The 18,889-nt window shown below is 44.5% G+C and overlaps 1 protein-coding gene across 1 annotated transcript in view; it reads right to left on the bottom strand.

Moving 5' to 3' along the window:
• lyst (lysosomal trafficking regulator) overlaps positions 1-18,889 on the bottom strand; it is a 61,862-nt gene that overhangs the window by 22,815 nt on the left and 20,158 nt on the right. The window contains exons 4-13 of the mRNA XM_083694841.1: positions 13,366-13,456; positions 9,642-11,724; positions 8,005-8,974; positions 7,727-7,888; positions 6,461-6,617; positions 4,231-4,448; positions 4,070-4,136; positions 3,742-3,851; positions 2,266-2,635; positions 731-887 (exon numbers count right to left, since the gene is read on the bottom strand). Of these exons, the coding sequence (XP_083550967.1) occupies positions 731-887; positions 2,266-2,635; positions 3,742-3,851; positions 4,070-4,136; positions 4,231-4,448; positions 6,461-6,617; positions 7,727-7,888; positions 8,005-8,974; positions 9,642-11,724; positions 13,366-13,456 (4,385 nt within the window). The remainder of the gene's footprint in view (positions 1-730; positions 888-2,265; positions 2,636-3,741; positions 3,852-4,069; positions 4,137-4,230; positions 4,449-6,460; positions 6,618-7,726; positions 7,889-8,004; positions 8,975-9,641; positions 11,725-13,365; positions 13,457-18,889) is intronic.

Here is an 18,889-nt window from a genome sequence, read left to right as displayed (position 1 = left end):
TGCCCAATGTTACCGGCATCTATCGCCTCCAATCTCTGTGCCAATTACTACCACACAATATTGAAATCATGCAACCGTGAATGTCTTTGACAAGATATAAAATCTAAAAGGAGTATATTTTAAACATTGTAGATTATAGGAAAATATGCATAACTACTGAGAAAATATGGTTGGAGAGCCTTTATGCAAAAAACTGAAAATATTATCTGAATCATCCTGAGTTGTCAAATTCCAGTTCTCTGAAGAAAAGTAAGACTAACCCAAAGTGGCAGAATCATGGTTATTACTGGGAGTCACAAGCAATAATGGAGAATATTAATTTAGCTGATGCAAATGTTAAAAACATGAGAAAAGTCAGGATAGGTCAATACCGTTCTACAGATTATGCAGATTCACAAGTTGAATTAGGTGCCACTGTAAGCTTATTGCTGCCAGAGTGGTTTGACAGCACAGGCACTTCAGCTCATGATTAAATTTGTTGTCTAAAACTATAGACATAGTTATTTTATTTATCAAAAATTAACGCTCCTCTGTGATGACGAGGACAATGAAGTTCATCTCAATATTCAATTATCCCACCGCTCATTGCCCAAGACCAGCTACACTTGCTGCACAAAATTGCCAACATAGCATCCATGTCCACTAAACTTTGTGCTGCTAAGCACACCTTTAGTGGAAGCAAATTTAAAGGTGCTGTTTTAAAATCGCAGTCACCTAATCTGTGCCTCACCTGAATGTGAATGATCCTGTGGAGAGGTCAGCCCACACCTGAAGCATCAAGGCCTTAGAGCCCATGGAGAAAACGTGCATAAGGCCCTCATCTACAACTCGCTGCCCAGCTTGGGGGGTGCCATGATGGGGCTCCACTGTAGGGGCCTTCCCCTCTTCTGGAGCACAGATAAACAGTGAGGGGAAATGAAACGCAAATACAGTAAATATGTGCAGAAATACATATACATATATAGTGCCTTTGGAAAGTATTCAGACCCCTTCACTTTTTCCACATTTTGTTGTGTTATAGACTTGTGTTATAAGAATGGATTAAATTAAAATAATTTGCCCACAATACCCCAGAATGACAAAGCAAAAACAGGTTTAGAAATGTCATTAAATGCATTAAAATGTAAAGACAGGAATACCTCATGTACACAAGTATTCAGACCCTTTGCTGTGACACGCTAAAATGCAAAAATGTCATCAACAAATCACTCAATAAGTTGAATTGAGTCCATCTTAAATCAAGGATAATAGTTCATGTCATTTTGGAGTTAATATACAGTATCTTTGTTTTTATAGGGTCTCTGATTTGCATAGGAATCAATTACACACTGTGTGGATCAGGTTGTCATTACACACAAACATTGTTGGAAAAAAAAGAAAAAAGAAAAAGTTGAATGGTGGAGAGGAAAAAGCAGTCAATGGGACAACATTATCTCAGTCACTCTACAAAATTGGTCTATAACCAAGTGGCCAAAAATAATCTCTTAATGGAAAATAATCTCTCTCATATCCATAACTGTGTTTGCAAAAGAAAGTGGCTGGAAATGTGTTTATTTGGTTTTACTATAAAGCATTAAGTTTGGTGCAAATCCAGCACATGCAATGCAGTTTCCGCACCATCTCTCATGTGAAGAATAGTGGTAGCTGCATCAAGTTATGGGAATGTTTGTCAGGATCAAGAGAAAATTATGAAATTTGCTGAGTTGATAGTGACATCCTAATTTACACAGTGTGTAATTGATTCCTATGCAAATCAGAGACCCTATAAAAACAAAGATATTAATTTAAAAAAATATCTGATTATTCCAGAATTACATTAACTATTATCCTTGCATTAAGATGGACTCAATTCAAGTTATTGAGTGATTTGTTGATGACATTAATGCATTTTAGCTAATTTTAAGAGTGTCATAGCAAAGGGTCTGAATACTTATGTACATGAGGTATTTCAAGTTTAATACATTTAGTGAAATTTCTAAAAACCTGTTTTCGTTTTGTCATTCTGGGGTATTGTGTGTGGATTGATGGCAAATTCTTTTAATTTAAACCATTTTAAATTGAGTCTATAACACAACAAAATGTGGAAAAAGTGGAGGGTCTGAATACTTTCTGAAGGCACTGTACCTATACCTATATACATATACCACGTTCTCTGATGAGCACCTCTCTTTATCTTCATACTTGATGCCCAAGCATTTTACATATCTGCACACATTTGAAAGAGGATAAAACAAGTAAAATGTGTTCTTTGGTGCAGTCTCTTACCCCTCTCTAAATAGTTTTCTCCTTCCTCAGGCTCTGCGACCCTCAGCCATACAGAGGCACTGAAGCCGCTGGCCATGTGGGGCCAACAGTTCTGTCCTACTAGGGGCAGGTGGAGGGGGGCAACATGCCAGGGGGAAGTGTGCAGGTGGCCTGGTCGCACCTCTCCATCCCCCTCCCTGCGCCCAGTTGATAGTTTGCCCCTCCAAAGAAGCCCCACGCCTTTGCCCCCAGCCACCCCGTTCTGCCTGGAACCTGGGGATGTCCCTCCTGGCGGGGATGATCCAAGGACCATGGGAAAGGACAGGAAGTGTAGAGGCTCCATGTCCATGTTGGCTTCCACGATCTGGAGGATGCCCTTCAGTAAGATCTCCTGGAGTATGAACACAGGGGGAGGGAGGAAGTCAAATTGCATAGGACAAAAATTACTGATAACACTTCAATAGATGTTGCCTACACTTGAGGCACTCATGGTGCCAATGCATGTCTACTGTCTAAGAATCAGCATTAAAAGTCTGCCATGGAGACCTTTTGGGAGATGTGAAGGAGACCCATGGGTAGTGGTGTGTGTGTGTGTGTGTGTGTGTGTACTAATGTCACAGCCAGAAGCGCTCTCTAGGGGCCCTCATTACCACTGCCGTGTTAAAAGCACACTTGACAATCCATTCAGAGATGGTCTGGATCAAACCTATGGTTACCCTGAGACACACCATACATAGAGGTAAACATTACAGATAGGGCTCAACAGGCCAGAACCACAGCAAAGAGAGTAACCACAAAAAGCAAACAAACATTGTCGAAAAGCCACCACGCATAATACTGGGTTGACACCTGACCCACAATGGTGATTCATACCCTATCATCAAACAAAAGGTAGAGGATATTGAAAAATGGGGACATGCATCATCCTGTGACCACGTAGTTACAAATAAACCCAAGTTACCCTAGGGGACAACTACTTAGTTCTAGGAAACAGAGTTTGTTTGAGCCAGCTGCCAGGTATCAATTAACAACAGCTGTGTGGTAATAAGTGGTTTCATTGCGTTCATTCCAAGCACATTGGTGCTAATTATATATGAGTGTATTGTGTGTTAACAAGTCCTGACAGACTAGGCAGACCCAGAATAGGAAGTTGAGATGAGACCTGATCATTACTGAGATTTGCAACTTGAGTATCCCAGCATAGAGCCTTGATCTGATTGAGATACATTTGAAATATGTGTGGACACTACAAGCATTTCCAGGAAGCAGTATATATCGTAGGGGTCAGGGTCGGGGCGTATTCCTTTAAAATTCCATCAGTTCCGGAAGTGAATTGATTCATTTTGAAAAGACATTCATTTTCAATAATGTTTTAATACATTTAACTTTTTCTGTATTTATCTTAACTCAACTGTAAATAAAAGCTTTGGAATTGAATTGGAGTTTCAAAACACTGAATTAATGGAATTGAAAATGAATCTGCCGGTGGTTACTTACAGTAGGGGGGCTCTTCTCCAGGAAGAGACGAATCAATAGGGCCAGTTCCTCTGCTGTGATCCTCTGGCTCACCATGGCAACCAGCAGTTCCACAAGCACAGTCTGGCAGTCTGCATGAACCAATCAAGAACGGGCAAACACACTCACTCACTTGCGCACACACAAGTACACAGCATGCAAAAACACTTAAATGCCATAACTTTCCTTGTCAGAAGGGTGCCCCTGTCAACTGACCACTTCCACCAGCAGTAAAGAGTGCATGCCTAACAAACAGGGTTGTGTGATACATGTATCCTATGACAGAATATGCTATACAACAAAGACCAACCTTCAAAGCAGGAGTCTGATTGGCTGAGGATGTTCTGAAAGCCAACCAAGATGGTTTTGACTCCGCCCTATGAAAGGTAGAGGAGTGGTAGCATTAGTGTTGGTGGATGACTAGGGTAACTGACAATGTGGTCGTAGGGGTAGGGTGGGGCAGAGCCTGACCTGGTCGTAGAGCAAGGCGGCATTGCGGGGGTTTAAGCTGACTGCCCCCAGCAGGCTGTGGAACACGTGGCTCAGCACCTCTAGGTCTGGGGAGCCGGTGGCCAGCAGCTGCAGCTCCATGGTGCAGATCTCTGGGAAGAGCAGCAGGCCCCGACCAGGGCCCTCAGCCGCCACCCCGAACGCACACTCGCCCAGCACTGCAGACTCCACCTTTACTCCTGTGAGAGGAACCACAGACACCAGGGTAAGATCTAAGAGAGAAAACAAATACACACGGTAGTGTGACAGATACAGCACAAAGTTAACATACATACTAAAATACTCATATCACAACCCTATATCATACAAATCATATGCATCTGCAAAAGCACATACTGTAGACAAACACTGTTCAAGAACACAAACACATACTGTAAATAAACCGGAAACTAACAGCAGACAGGCTTCCTGTTTTTAAGGTGCTCCCTGCTCCACTGGCATCCCCTCCTTTAGCTCAGTCTGGCTCCAGACTCCCATCTCAGGAGCAGCTCGTATAAATGAATTAGCCTCAGCTGTGGGCTCAGAGCAGCAGCATGGGAGTCAGAGCAGGGCTCAGAGCAGCAGCATGGGAGTCCCCTCATGATTTACAGGAGAGCAGCCCATCAGCCACTCATAGCTTCTGGGAGCTTTTTATTGACAAATCTCCCACTCTCTCTTGCTCTGCCATACACTCTGCCCTAATTAACACATACATTGTGAACCATGAAAACGCAGAGACTTTAAAAAAAAAAAAAAAAAAAAAACAGAAACCTTCAGACAAAAAGCAAGCCTTAATAAATAGCTTCGTTTTCATAGGACAACTAACGTGCCCTTGCTTGCTCCAACTGCTAAATATGTACTCCTAAGGTCTCCCTAATAGTCAAACGGGTGGTTTCTGCCCTCTTTTCTGGGAAGTAAAATCAAATTCAAATTCTGGAAATAACTCAAATTCACTGCTCACAGTCAGAGAACATGATCATCAAGACTATCAGTATCATAACACAAAGTGAAATATGAACTCAAAAGCTATGGCCACTGTTTTATCTAATTTACAGTAACCTATTTGATACAAGCAAGAAGACCAGTAGTAACACAACATTTGAGCATCTGGCTTGACTGTCTCTCTCACTGAGCTTGTGACCCCCAATTTCCATGTCTTTGAGATCACAGAGCAAATAGTGGGAATGTGGTCTGGTGTTTGTTTGCACGTAAAATACTACAGTACATGAGTCACAAGGCAGTGCTCATCAGGCCCCGGACAACAGAGGCCTTACATCATGCTAAGAGGAATACAATGACTGTATTATAATAGGAAGGAAACTGATGCATGAGGAGAACTGAGTCAATACAGAGGAGATCACAGTGAAAGGACTGTTTTAGATTGTTTGTGTCATGCTATACACAATACACTGTGGTCACAAGGGCCCATTAGGTCAAGACAGGGTCTGCTAGTTTCCAGGATGCTTCAGTTTGGATTAACATTTACACTGCCAATGATACTGCTGTTCTGATTACCTTTCTGAAGCACACATTGTTCTAGCAACAGCCATTTTATCCAGGAAAGGGTAGTGAGATGATGCTTCCCCAAAATAGTGTCAATATATAAATATCTCAATGTGGATAGTCACTGCTCAGGCTTTCCCAAGACTACAGTAGTCCCTGCTTTTAGAGGTTAAGGCAAATAAACATGACCCTACAATCTATCAAGTTCACATAAATTCACTGCTGTTTTTATTACATAAACAACTGCCAAAGACTAAGCACATGAATGAGTCTTAGTGAGGGGGAGTTTTCTGGATGAGAAAAGGGCTGCAAATAAAGAGCAAACGCTATTCAAGGCAACAATGTATTGCACTACAGTAGGCTTGATATGTACAGTTAGTGTACAACTCAGTTATCGTCTGATGGCAGCCAATCCCTACTCTTGTTAACCCTGTAACCAGTTTGGGCTTGCTTCAATTAAAGCTGTTTTTAACTGTTTCTTTATTATACTACTCTGGGTGTGAGACTACGTACTATGTGCCAGGAGTTGTTCTTGTTATTCTAAATCTCCTAATACTACCATTTGTGAACTTTGAAACATGAGCTTGAGATGTACAGAATACACACACCATAACAGTGCACAACTGAACTAACTTCCACAGCATCATGTGACGATGCATCAAATATCCAAGGCATGACATAGCCAGTTACTGTGTGTGTGTTGTCGTACCTTCTTCTTGCTTTGTCATGTCCTCAGGGTTGCTCTCACTGTCAGCGTCGTATCCCTCCTCCTCTCCCAGGGGGCGAACGCCACAGCCCTGCACCTCGTCTACGTCTTCAGACAGATCCCCTGCTGGGGCCACACTCTCCACTCCCACTTGCAACTTCTGACATAGTCACACAGAGAGAAAGAGAGAGAGAATGGTGTTGCTCCTCCTCTACAAACATCAAAAGTTCTAAGAGACATTAAATCCAAACCACTCTGGCTACCATTTCCAGTGGTCTACTAGTATCAATTCAAAATCCCATGTAACACTAACACAAACGCCTGTAGTTAGGCTAACACAGGCAGAGCTATCCTTTACAACAGAACAGTATTTGTCTTATATTGTATGTTTTCAAGAAACTGAACAAATAGAAAAAAGACAAGATGTATGTCATAAGACCTGTATCAGCTGACTAACAAGGCATTCACACAACCTCATGTTCCCTAAGGTGTTTAGACACGCGTATGCGCGCACACACACAGACACACACTCTCACACACACACTCACACACACACACTTAACTGTTAACTGCTTTTAAGAATCAGACTGGAACAGTACTGCAATACACAAGATCCCTGATATAAACTGTACTGTAGCTGTGTGATTGAATCAGGTGTATAAATCCTAATCTTCGAGCTTTACGGCACATAAACTCATGACTGTAAAATGAATTCCTTAGACCAAAGCATGCACTGAGAAAGACATAAGCTCCACAGAAATAGGGATCATTGAAGCATAAATCCATTATATAAACATCTAAATCCTCAATATTGGAACAAGCTTAATCAGACAGGCATGGTAAGACTGGGGAAAAACATATCTTAGGTTTACAGACAGAGACACCCAGTGCCAGGCAACAAAGCAGTGTTTCAATGAGAACTACAGCCAAAGAGTCAGATGATGAAGCAGAGAACAAATTATTATAATTTTACATCATTTAGTCCTCCTTACTGTCATAATGTCCTTGCCTCGTGAAACAATTTCATCCAAGATGTCAAAATTTGTCCAACTCCATCTCCCACAACAACCTCATAAACTAGGCTTTGAAAGATGTCAGAAGAAACACAAATGCACATAACATAAACCCCTTAAACCAGTTAGACTGAAGGATGACTTTTTTTGTTCACACACCTCCAGGGCCTTCATTCTACATAGTACTAGTTTATGTTTAATTCAGTCCATCCTCCATTCCAGAGCACAGTGGTACTCTTCCCTAGTGAGGGCTTACTCTCTCAGGCTTCTCCTCTGGGGGGTCGGGGCTGGAGCCCACCTCTGCCAGAGCCACCCTCAGCAATGAGTCAAAGAGCGGCACAGCCAGGTCAGAGTTGACGACACCGGAACGAGAGAGCTGGTCCCTCACCTCACACAGGGTCTCCTCTACTGACTGGAGCTGCAGGGGAAAACGTCAGTTCAGTTTTGAGTCAAAATGTTACAGGGTGGTTAATTATTATGCTTACTGTAGTGCTGATTGTACAAGACAGATTGTTGTCTGGTGGAAGTAGATACCTGAAAGGAGAGCTCAGGTTCAATTCTCTGAAGGGCTGAGTTAGCACTGTGCAGACAGATAGCCAACAGGGCCTCAAGGAGACGGATACTCTGCAGTGGCCACTCCTCCTCCAACCTCCTAGCTGGGTCTTTCCCCTTGCCCTCAGCCTGCCCTACGTTGAGAGTGTCAGCCGGGTCCTGGAAGGTCTCCTTCTGCCCCAGTGAGGTAGAGCCTGGGTCAACTAGAGCCAAGGCAGGGGCAGGGGAGTCAGGGTGCGATGGGCTGGCCTTGCCCTTCCCATCTCTCTTCTTCTTGGTCTTCCCGTCTTTGGTCTTGGAGGTGAGCTTCTGGATCACCATGGCCATGAGGCGGGAGCAGACATCCAGGCCGCCCAGCCTGAAGAACTGTCTCTGGAAGACTGGGCTGGCCAAGTAGATCCAGCGACACACTGACCACACGTCTGCTGCCCGCCGCACCTGCTCTTTGGAGGGCAGTGCCACACTGTCTGGGGACAGGCAGGGCAACCGCCCACCCAGGGGCTCACTGGCCGTGCTGTCATAGCCTGACGTGTCCTCAGAGTCGTTGGCTGAGTCACGGTCTGAGTCTGCCTCCTTGCTGACACAGAGGAAGGCCACACAGAGGAAGAGGTTGATAGTATTGAGGTGAGTCTCTCCCCGGCTGCGCCCTGGCCCACTACGACTCCTCCTGCGGGGACAAGCCTCCTTCAGGCCCTCGTAGAACTTGCTAAGGCTCTGGGGTGCATCTCCGGCCCCCCGGGACCCCAGCTCCTCTGCCAGACCCAGGACAACCTCCCTCTCCTGGGCTTCAGCATTCTCAAGCTCCTGTAGTGCACCATCTGCCTGCTGGTCCCCAACACCCAGTATCAGTGTTTCAAAAACCTTTAGTGCCCAAGAGCGTGTCTGGTCCAGGTAGATGAGTTCTGTCACTTGATTCAGGCCATTACAGCTGAGGAACAGGTCTCGGATTACCCTGCGAGAAAGGAATACGAGCAAAAATATATTGGAATGTAAATCCATGAGTCTCACTCAACATTCAATGTAAAGGGGCAAAACAATAATTCAGGTGGCACGATTCAAGCATGCTCAAAGATTTGTTGTCTAAAAAATGACCCAAACATAATTTTCCGTGTATACAAGTCTGCTTTTGGTGGGGGACAGGTAGAGCAAGGTTACCCAGCATCTGATGGGGTCAATGGGTCACATTGGGAATTCAGGCAGTATTCCTTGCAGGATTTGCAGCCAAATACAGTGCAATACTTTTGGTGCAATGAAATAGGGGGACTATGTATAGACATTTATTTTCTAAATGGTGAAACCAATATGTACACAAATACCCTCAAATAAAATATGAGAATATATACTTGAACCTCAGTAATTGTTTGAGTATAGAGCCAAAAGAATAAAAAATGCTTCGCTGTGTCAATAATTACGAAGGGCACTGTATATAGGCGGTCAGTAAACCGCTGTCTAGCCTGAACAGCAAGGCTGTTGTTAATAATGCAACAGCATCAATTAGCAATGACTCAGAGAAACAGATCTGATGACAAACTATTTCAGAATGGATTAGCAGTGAGTCAAACACTGAGTTTACAGTTTACAGAGATGAGAAAGGGCAAATGAAGAACAGATGGCCTCACCTTGACTTGAGCAGGGTAGGTAATGTTTGCAGGTATACGAGCAGAACCTCGAGAGGCAGGCACTGGGTGTGGTAGCTGCAGACCTGAGTGCAGACAGTGGACACACCCAGCTGTTGAGCATGGTGGGCCAGCTCCACCCCTCTCTGAAGCACAGGGTTGAAGATGTGTGTGTAGAGTTGCCACTGTACCACAGCATTGCCCCGCAGGGTCAGGTGGCAAATGTGGCCAGCAATCTGTTGACTCAGCTGCCAATCCTCGCCAAACACCAGCTCCTGGTAGGCCTCCAGGGCATCCCACTTCCACAGCATGTCCTCTGCCCCCCCTCCACTGGGCAGGATTCCCTGGGAGCGGTAAGACGGGCTGGGAGAGGTGGCAGCAGGCTCACCCTGCTGCAGTGTCTCCTCCAGCCCAGGTAGCTGGCTGCTGTCCAGAGTGCAGATGTTGCAGGAGGCCAGCTTGGCCTTCTCTGAGGGCTGCCCCCCGCCTAGTTGGTCCAGGATCAGTCTGCTCAAGACACTCAGCACATGTGACTGGTAGCTGCGCAGGCCTGGAGTCTGGAAGGCATGCAGCAGTGGTCCCACCACCGAGCGGGGGTCCATGCAACAGCAGATCCCCACAGCCTGCACCCCAGCCAGAACCTGCAGCACAGCGGGGCCGCTGGGGGAGAGCCGCTGGAGCAGCCGCAGACACTGGTGAGCACAGGCAGCCAGGCAGCAGCAGCGCTCAGGGTAGCGCACCACCTCCCCTTGCAACCCCTCCTTACCCTCTCCATCCTCCTCAAAGGGGTTGCGTCGAGCTGCCTGCTTGAAGGCAGAGACGGGCAGGCCAGAGAGGTCTCGGTGGTGATGCAGAAAATGTGAGTACTCACAGCGGCGGTGGCGTCGCCTAGCACACACAGACTGATGCAGCTGCTCTGACTTGGCCTTCTTGACAGCACTGACGATCTTGAGGACCCCAGCGATGAGGCCACGCAGCCTCTCTGCAGCCTCGCCCCCCACCTCAGAGTCCCTCGCCCTGCCCAAACCCTCCAACTGTAGTGCTGTGGCCTCAAACAGCTCCAGGCCACGGTGCTGCACAAACTCATGAACCAGCTCCAGGGCCTGGCTGAAGAAGAAGGGGTTGGGGGTGGAGGCCTGGAGGCTGCCCAGCAGCACCTGCAGCACCCCTTCCAGCAGCTCAGGCAGCAGCAAGGCCCGGTGGCGGTAGCGGGAGAAGGAGAAATCATCCTGCACCTCCTGCAGGGTCTTCTTGGGTCGTGGGGCGAAGGGGTCTGCCTGCCTCTCCAGGCAGCTGCGGATCTTCAGGGTGGCTCTGAGGAGGTCAGTCAGGCTCCGCCGCAGGCTGTCAGGAAGAGCCTCACTCTGACCGACATCCACAGACATCAGGTGCAGAATGGTGCGTAGGAGCATCCTCTGGACGAGGGCTATAGGCTCTTCTGTCCAGCCTCCCGCGAGCTCCTCCATCCCTGTGCCACCTCCTCCTACCCCTGGCCCACAGCAATCTCCAAACTCAGTCAGGATCTCTGTGAGAGTTGGAACCACACTGACTGCCAGGCCTGGGTTGTGGTTTATGCTCATATCAAACTTACAGACCTTCTCAAGCAGCGACAGCAAAACATGGCAGAGATCAAAGGGGGAATTCTCCATGCGGTTGAAGATGGACATGGCGGCGGGGTCAGTCAGTGTCTCAGTGTCCAGCGTTTGGGATGCAAAGGTCCGGGGATGGGGGAAGAGTGCACTCATGGTGTCAGGGGTAGTGGGAGCCTCTGAGCGATGGTGTTGGCAGCTCACACGGATGGTTGAACCCTGGGACCGCCGATTCCGTGCCCCACCAACGATGGCTTTGTCGTCAGTGTTGGCGTCTGAGTCAGAGGTGGAGAGCTGAGACTTTCGTGCATCCCTCACAGAGTATCGCTGAGTGGCCCTGCGCGATCGCCGCAACTTCCAGGTGCCACTACTGCCACCATGTGACCGCTTCCAAGAGTTCTGTGCATCTGTGCCAGCCTTCTCTTGCCCTGCTCTGAGAGGGACAGACTTCACCTCCCGACTCAGGAACACTTCCAGCAGAGACGGCAAGGTGAAATCTGTCAAAACAAAACACCTCAGTCAGCATAGTAAAATGTGATGGTGGATTATTCTAGAACCTTGCTGGTACCCAGTGTTACCTTTTTATCAGCACCTGATTAACGACCTCGGAAACAAGACAATTGGGCGGTCCAGAAAATCAATGGCTTTGATAAATCAATAGTAGGCTTTGAAGCCACCACAAACAAAATGCCCCGCAGGACTCCTGTTGCTTGTCTGGAATAGCAGATGACGCTATACAGAGGCAACTATACACACCAAGTCATACCATGTGAAAAGGGAGCACTGCGAGTTGTTTTAAGGTGTTGTAAGGTGTTAGGATCTTATTGAGAATTATATGTCAATATGAAGTCTGAAGGATATGATTGCCTCTCACATAAACTGTATCTTTGGAAAAGAAAAAATACTTCATATTAAGAGTGATAAATTGAGAATCTAAAAGCAATTTACATGAGAAGGACTAATCTGGCTGCTAACCTCCTGTAGGCTTTCACTCCAACCCTAACCTACTGTAGCACACCTGATTCAATAATCAAGGTCTTGATGAGCAGCTAATTAGTAAAATCAGGTGTACAAAATTAGGGTTGGAGTGAAAACCTACAGGAGGGTAGCTCTCCAGGAGGAGGGTCGGGCACCCCTGGGCTAATCAAAGTCTGTTAGAAACTGATACAGTGCTCATATATAGGAACTAATAAAGCAACAATGTATGAGGTCCATGTCAGAAAGGATTAGCATGTCAACACTAAATTCCAGTGCCATCCTGGGGTCAATCAGCAACTGTACCCACTACTCTGTTATATAACAGTTTTTGTTTTTACAATAACAGCTGTACCCTTAAACAAGGTGACACCCATGCTTACAATAGGCTGGTAAACAAGTTAAATATTGTCATCTAAAAAGACCACGGCACATTGTCTACAGTGGGGATTGAGTTTCCACACTGAGAAAAACATATTATTACAAATAATGAGTCATTTGATAAGTGCATCACACAGACAGTTCACAGCCAAAGCCATAAAACAATGGGCAAACTAGCCATACTGTATATTTCATAGCCTGCTTTATCAAAGGGCATTTCACCTGTACACATCAGCCATTGAGCAATGCAAATGGAAAGTAAGACTGGAAGACCAGAGTTACACATTCTTTAGAGCTATGCTATACAAATCTATTGAATAATATATTTTTCAATTAATTAAATTGACAAATGAATTAAGTTGAATCAGACCCATAAAGGAGAGCTTTCATGCTGCTGTAAAAAAAATAAAGTACTAAAACATGTTATGTCTGCAGTGCTAGTTGGGCAGAATTTAATAATACAGGATGATAATGAACAGCAAACAATGTCCGAGAGTCATATAAATTAGCTGTGTCATGTATATGTGACTCAGGTGTGTGAGGTCTCTGCAAGACTATTAGTATGTTGGTGTTTTTGACTATGTTAAATAAAAAAAATGGTGTTGTGTTCATAAAGTGTGGTTGTAATATACATCTACTCATAAGGTGTTATAGTGATGTTATAGCAGGTGCAAGGTGTGTGTTATAGAGGCTGTGTAGGGGTGTAGCAGTGTAGAGGTGTGATAGCAGCAACACAGTGTGTGTAGCAGCTGGTGTAAGGTGTGTGTTGGTTCAGGACTGACCTGGGGCTTTCTCCTCCTGTACAGGGATCTTCCAGACCAGTGGCAGCAACGACAACAGCAGAGTGAGCAGCTCCTCCCTACAGGTCAGCTCCTGTGAGTGGGACCGCACATACACTCAGTTATCTAGAATATTCTCCCCCTCTCTCTGCTCACGCCCTCTGAAATCATATCACAGCCCTCCCACCAAGACTCAGAGAGAGTTATTTTAAGACTTAGCTTTTTTTATCTAAATTCTCACAAATCATAGGACAAAATGCAATTCATTCAAGTGCAAAAAAAAAAAAGAAAAAAAAAAAGTGAAGTGAAAACAGAAGGCTACATAGAATACATAAAGAATGAACAATCCAGGAAAAAATACAACTTAAGGGCTTTCTTTAGATGGGCTTTCTCTTCTTTCTTGATTTACCGTCAGACAATGTGAGTGTCAGTGTAGGCAATGTGGCACCTGTGTGACAGCCTTTCCCTAAATACCAGTTCCTCTGACCTCTCTTCAGTTCATTCCTCACAGGGGAGAGAGAATGCGCTCCTTCATGTGTGAATTAAAAGCAAATAAGATGGCGGGTTGCTGTACTGGATGAACCCAAGCTATCAGATGCACAGGGCTGCCGTTCACTACGACACATGCCCTGCCACTACCACAAGCCCCAAAAACAATGGGGAGGGGGGCTCGCATGGTCTGCCCATTGAATAACAAAGTGAATGGCCCTTGCAATGCAGAGGTGCCATGTCACTGCTTACTAACAGAAAATGTTGGTGAGCTAGTACTGAATCATCACTTTCCTCATCTCAGAGGAAGAGGAGGGATGGCGTGAGAGATGGGAAGAGAAACATAGCAACTACACATCATTCCTTGCACACACTCATCAGGGATAAGGAAGGGGGAGGAACTGTAATTCCAGCATGAGTAGTAAAGAATCAGTGCAGATGACACTGTGTTCAAGTTTTAAATTTCAGCCCAAATCCAACAGGCTGCAGCAGGGCATGGCCTGATTTTCCGACACATGCCAGGTTTTGCCAGGTTTGCTGCAACAGAACTGTGTATAAAAACGTTTTAATATTATATTGCATGGCTGTGTGATAACTTGCAGCGCTTACTGCTCTCTCTCCCTCTGCTCTAATCATAGATGCACAGCAGTAGCACCTTCAATTAAATGTTTTTGTTGTTGTTATTTTCCTTTAGGCTATATACACACTCACCGGCCACTTCATTAGGTGCACCTGTTCAACTGCTCGTTAACGCAAATATCTAATCAGCCAATCACATGGCAGCAACTCATTGCATTTAGGCATGTAGACATAGTCAAGACGACCTGCTGAAGTTCAAACCAAGCATCAGAATGGGGAAGAATGGTGATTTAAGTGACTTTGAACGTGGCATGGTTGTTGGTGCCAGATGGGCTGGTCTGAGTATTTCAGAAACTGCTGATCTACTGGGATTTTCATGCACAACCATCTCTAGGGTTTACAGAGAATGGTCCAAAAAAGAGAAAATATCCAGTGAGTGGCAGTTCTCTAGGTGAAAATGCCTTGTTGATGCCAGAGGTCAGAGGAGAATGGCCAGACTGGTTTGAGATGATAGAAAGGCAACAGTAACTCAAATAACCACTCGTTACAACCAAGGTATGCAGAAGTCCATCTCTGAACGCACAACACGTCGAACCTTGAAGCAGATGGCCTACAGCAGCAGAAGACCACACCGAGTGCCACTCCTGTCAGCTAAGAACAGGAAACTGAGGCTACAATTAGCACAGGCTCACCAAAATTGGACAATAGAAGATTGGAAAAACATTGCCTGGTCTGATGAGTCTCGATTTCTGCTGCAACATTCAGATGGTAGGGTCAGAATTTGGCGTAAACAACATGAAAGCATGGATCCATCCTGCCTTGTATCAACGGTTCAGGCTGGTGGTGGTGGTGTAATGGTGTGGGGGATATTTTCTTGGCACACTTTAGGCCCCTTAGTACCAATTGAGCATTGTTTAAACGCCACAGCCTACCTGAGTATTGTTGCTGACCATGTCCATCCCTTTATGACCACAGTGTACCCATCTTCTGATGGCTACTTCCAGCAGGATAACGAGCCATGTCACAAAGCTCACATCATCTCAAACTGGTTTCTTGAACATGACAATGAGTTCACTGTACTCCAATGGCCTCCAGTCACCAGATCTCAATCTAATAGAGCACCTTTGGGATGTGGTGGAACGGGAGACTCGCATCATGGATGTGCAGCCGACAAATCTGCAGCAACTGTGTGATGCTATCATGTCAATATGGACCGAAATCTCTGAGGAATGTTTCCAGCACCTTGTTGAATCTATGCCACAAAGAATTAAGGCAGTTCTGAAGGGAAAAGGGGGTCCAACCCGGTACTAGCAAGGTGTAGCTAATAAAGTGGCTAGGTGAGTGTATATCTAAGAGATACAGTGGAAAATGGGCTTGACAGGTGTTTCTGGTTAGTCAGGTGTGTTACGTCACATCATTTGTGCAGGCATAAGAGAGCTGTGAATGTCTAGTATTGATTCTAGTCTTTACGTTTTCCTTCCGTTTGCTATTGGTGTCTGTCAACATGAAAACCATAGTTGTCACTGCAAGGAAGCCATTATTTGGCTGAGAAATGAGAAATAAACTATCATAAATATATCCAAAACCTTGTGTTTGCCAACAACAGTTCGGAACATCATCCAAAAGATGAAAAACACTGGTGAGCTCAGTAATCGCAAATGGCCTTGTAGGCCAAGGAAGACTTCTACACTTCTTCACCAAAATTTACAAAACCCCCAAAATGACCCCCAAGACCAGAATGAATTCTTAAGTGTATAGAAACATCTTGTCTGCTGAAGTACGAGTAACTGCTTCCAATCTCACTGGTCAGTGCATCATACAAGACACTGACTATAAACAGCAGTATGGCATAGTTTTTCAAGGCCAAAAAGTGGAAAGTTGTGGAGTGGCCAAGTCAATCTCACTTTGAGATTTGGAGCCCTGAAATAGGGGGAGTTTGTTTAAAAAAATTGTTTGTTGAAAATTGTGTATTTTCAAAATGGTGAAACCAATCTGAAAGAAAAAAAACATTGAATTAAAGCTGAGAACCTCTACTTTGACCCCATATTAATTGTTTAAAAACTGTTTAAGTATAGAGCTAAAAGAAGACAAAATGCTTCCTCTTTCCAATACTTATGACGTAATGGGACATTAAGCATTTTTTCTTCTTTTGGCTCTATACTAAACGTTTGGAATCAATTACTATCAGGTTAAAATAGATATTCTTAGCTTTTATTTGACGGTATTTGTATACATATTGGTTTCACCATTTAAAAATGACAACACTTTTAATACATAGTCCCCGTATATCAGGGCACCAAAAGTAATGGGACAGATTCATACATCCAAATTGAGCACTCATGTTTCGAATTTGGTCTACAATCCTTTGCATGCAACAACTGGTCTGCGACCCATTGACCCCATCAGACGCTGGGTATCTTCTCTGGTGATGCTCTGTCCTGTAGCCATCTTCAGTTACTAAATAGTGAAACCAATATGAACACAAATAAATAAAAGCTTACTATACTTTAACCTCATAGTAACTGTTTGATTTCAAATCCAAACTTTTGGAGTATAGAGCCAAAAGAAGAAAAAATGCTTCACTGTCCAATTACTTACAAAGTATATTATCTACAGAAATAATGCAAATAATTTAGTTTGGGTGTTGAGCGCTTTTTACATTCTCTTGCTGTTTCTGTCAGTCCTAATTACTGAATTGGTGTTTAAAGGCTGTGGGGGAAAAAGTTCGCTTAATGTGTATCTGCTCTGTCATGCTCTCTTCACCTGCACCTGACCAAGAGTCAGATCAATTGAAAGCATAACAAACTTTGCTGCGCGGCGCCTTATGGAGTGCTATTGGCTCATTTCTGGAAATATATAAGGTGTTCTAAAGGCAGGTGCAATAAATACAGTTGTTTATAGGTTTATAGAGTTTTCAAGCATAGCTCATGAACATTTCTCTGATGTCAGGCTCAGGCTGGCATTTTCAGGTTTTTGTTTAAAACTCTACACTTTGTACACAAGACACTCATCCCTGTCCCAAACCACAGCTGACATGAGACAAACAGCTGGCACTGGCGACACCCCAGCTCCACAGATGGTCTCTCTCCTGAAGGCCCTCATTGACACAGAGATGCAGCGCAAAGGCTCAGTGGACAGTATTAAGGGCAATTTATTTTTTCTGGGCCTGTAGAAGTTGAAACAGGCTAAAATCCATGAAATTTGAATGTTTCATTGAATTATTCAGCTGTGGCCCAATGCCAGAGGGTAATTCATTTCACTTACTTTATAAAACACTCTTTTGGCACGTTAAATGATAAAGCTCCTTGTAGGATTATGAATTAAACAATGCTCAAGGCTACATTTCTCACTCAGCAAAGTGGATGTTAGCTACCCTTTCTTTGGCTGTAACCACAATCTGACATTAGTCATCATATGCCTCATGCCTACAGTATATAGCTCCTAGTCATAGTGTCTACCAGATTTAGTTGCTATCCCCAGTACCTGCTACATACTGCATGACTAACTCAGGTTTGAGTAAAGACTTTAAGGGAGATTTCACGGCATTGCTAGACAGAGCGCAAGCCTTGGCATCAGTTCTGAGGAGTACATGTTTCAGAAGTCTCTCCTCCTCCCTTTTTGAGGCTCACAAGGTTGTGAACCATTGATGTTGTAGGGCTGTATTAGCATTCCTAGCAGCATGGCACTTCTCTTCCTCTAGAGCCTAGTAGAACTCTCAAAGCACAGGAATCAATACTGGAAGTGGATCAAAAGGCAGGCAGAGCTGATTCCTAGCCAAAAAGCCAATTTTATTTAACCAATGCCCTTGATTGAATACACTCACACGCACAAACACATGCACGCACACAGTACCAGAATTTTGACTTCAATACTGATACCAGATTTAGTATCAAAATATGAGATACCAAAATGAGAAACTATACCAAGACGATACTCGATACCATAACTTACTAAACTATTTTAAAATGTAATTTGATACATATTAGCCATAATATTGGGTGAAATGACATTCATTAGACCTATGATCATCATTATTCATACAGATAAATAATTTTCCTGTCACTAAGGTGTTTGGCCAGATTGGAGGTGTTGCGTCCCTTGCACTGCACAGCTTTGTAACATTGTTTGCACAAAGGTTTAGTAATGTCGGTGGGCTTGTGCTTGTCATCAGCTCAGTAGGAAAAGTACTCCCATAGCTGGCCTCTGGAGCAAGCTTTAGCTACAAGTTGTGGACGTGGAGGTATAATATCATTTAAAGAAGTAGAAGCCATGATTGGGCGGCGTTCTTCTGTCTCTCTCCTATCGCTTCAAGTGGTTTGCGGCTCGTGCTGTGGCTATTAGCTGACTCACCATTGCATGCGCAAGCAGCCTGCTTGGGCTAGCTTACTACTGCCCTTTAAAGAAGATTCAGACAAATGATGATACAGATTTGTTCCTCTCAATCAGCATGTGTCATGAG

The sequence above is a fragment of the Argentina silus genome (assembly GCF_951799395.1).
Source record: "Argentina silus genome assembly, chromosome: X".
NCBI classification, from domain to species: Eukaryota; Metazoa; Chordata; class Actinopteri; order Argentiniformes; family Argentinidae; genus Argentina; species Argentina silus.
Note: the sequence above shows the minus strand (reverse complement) of the source record. Positions and strands in the feature narration are given on the sequence as shown.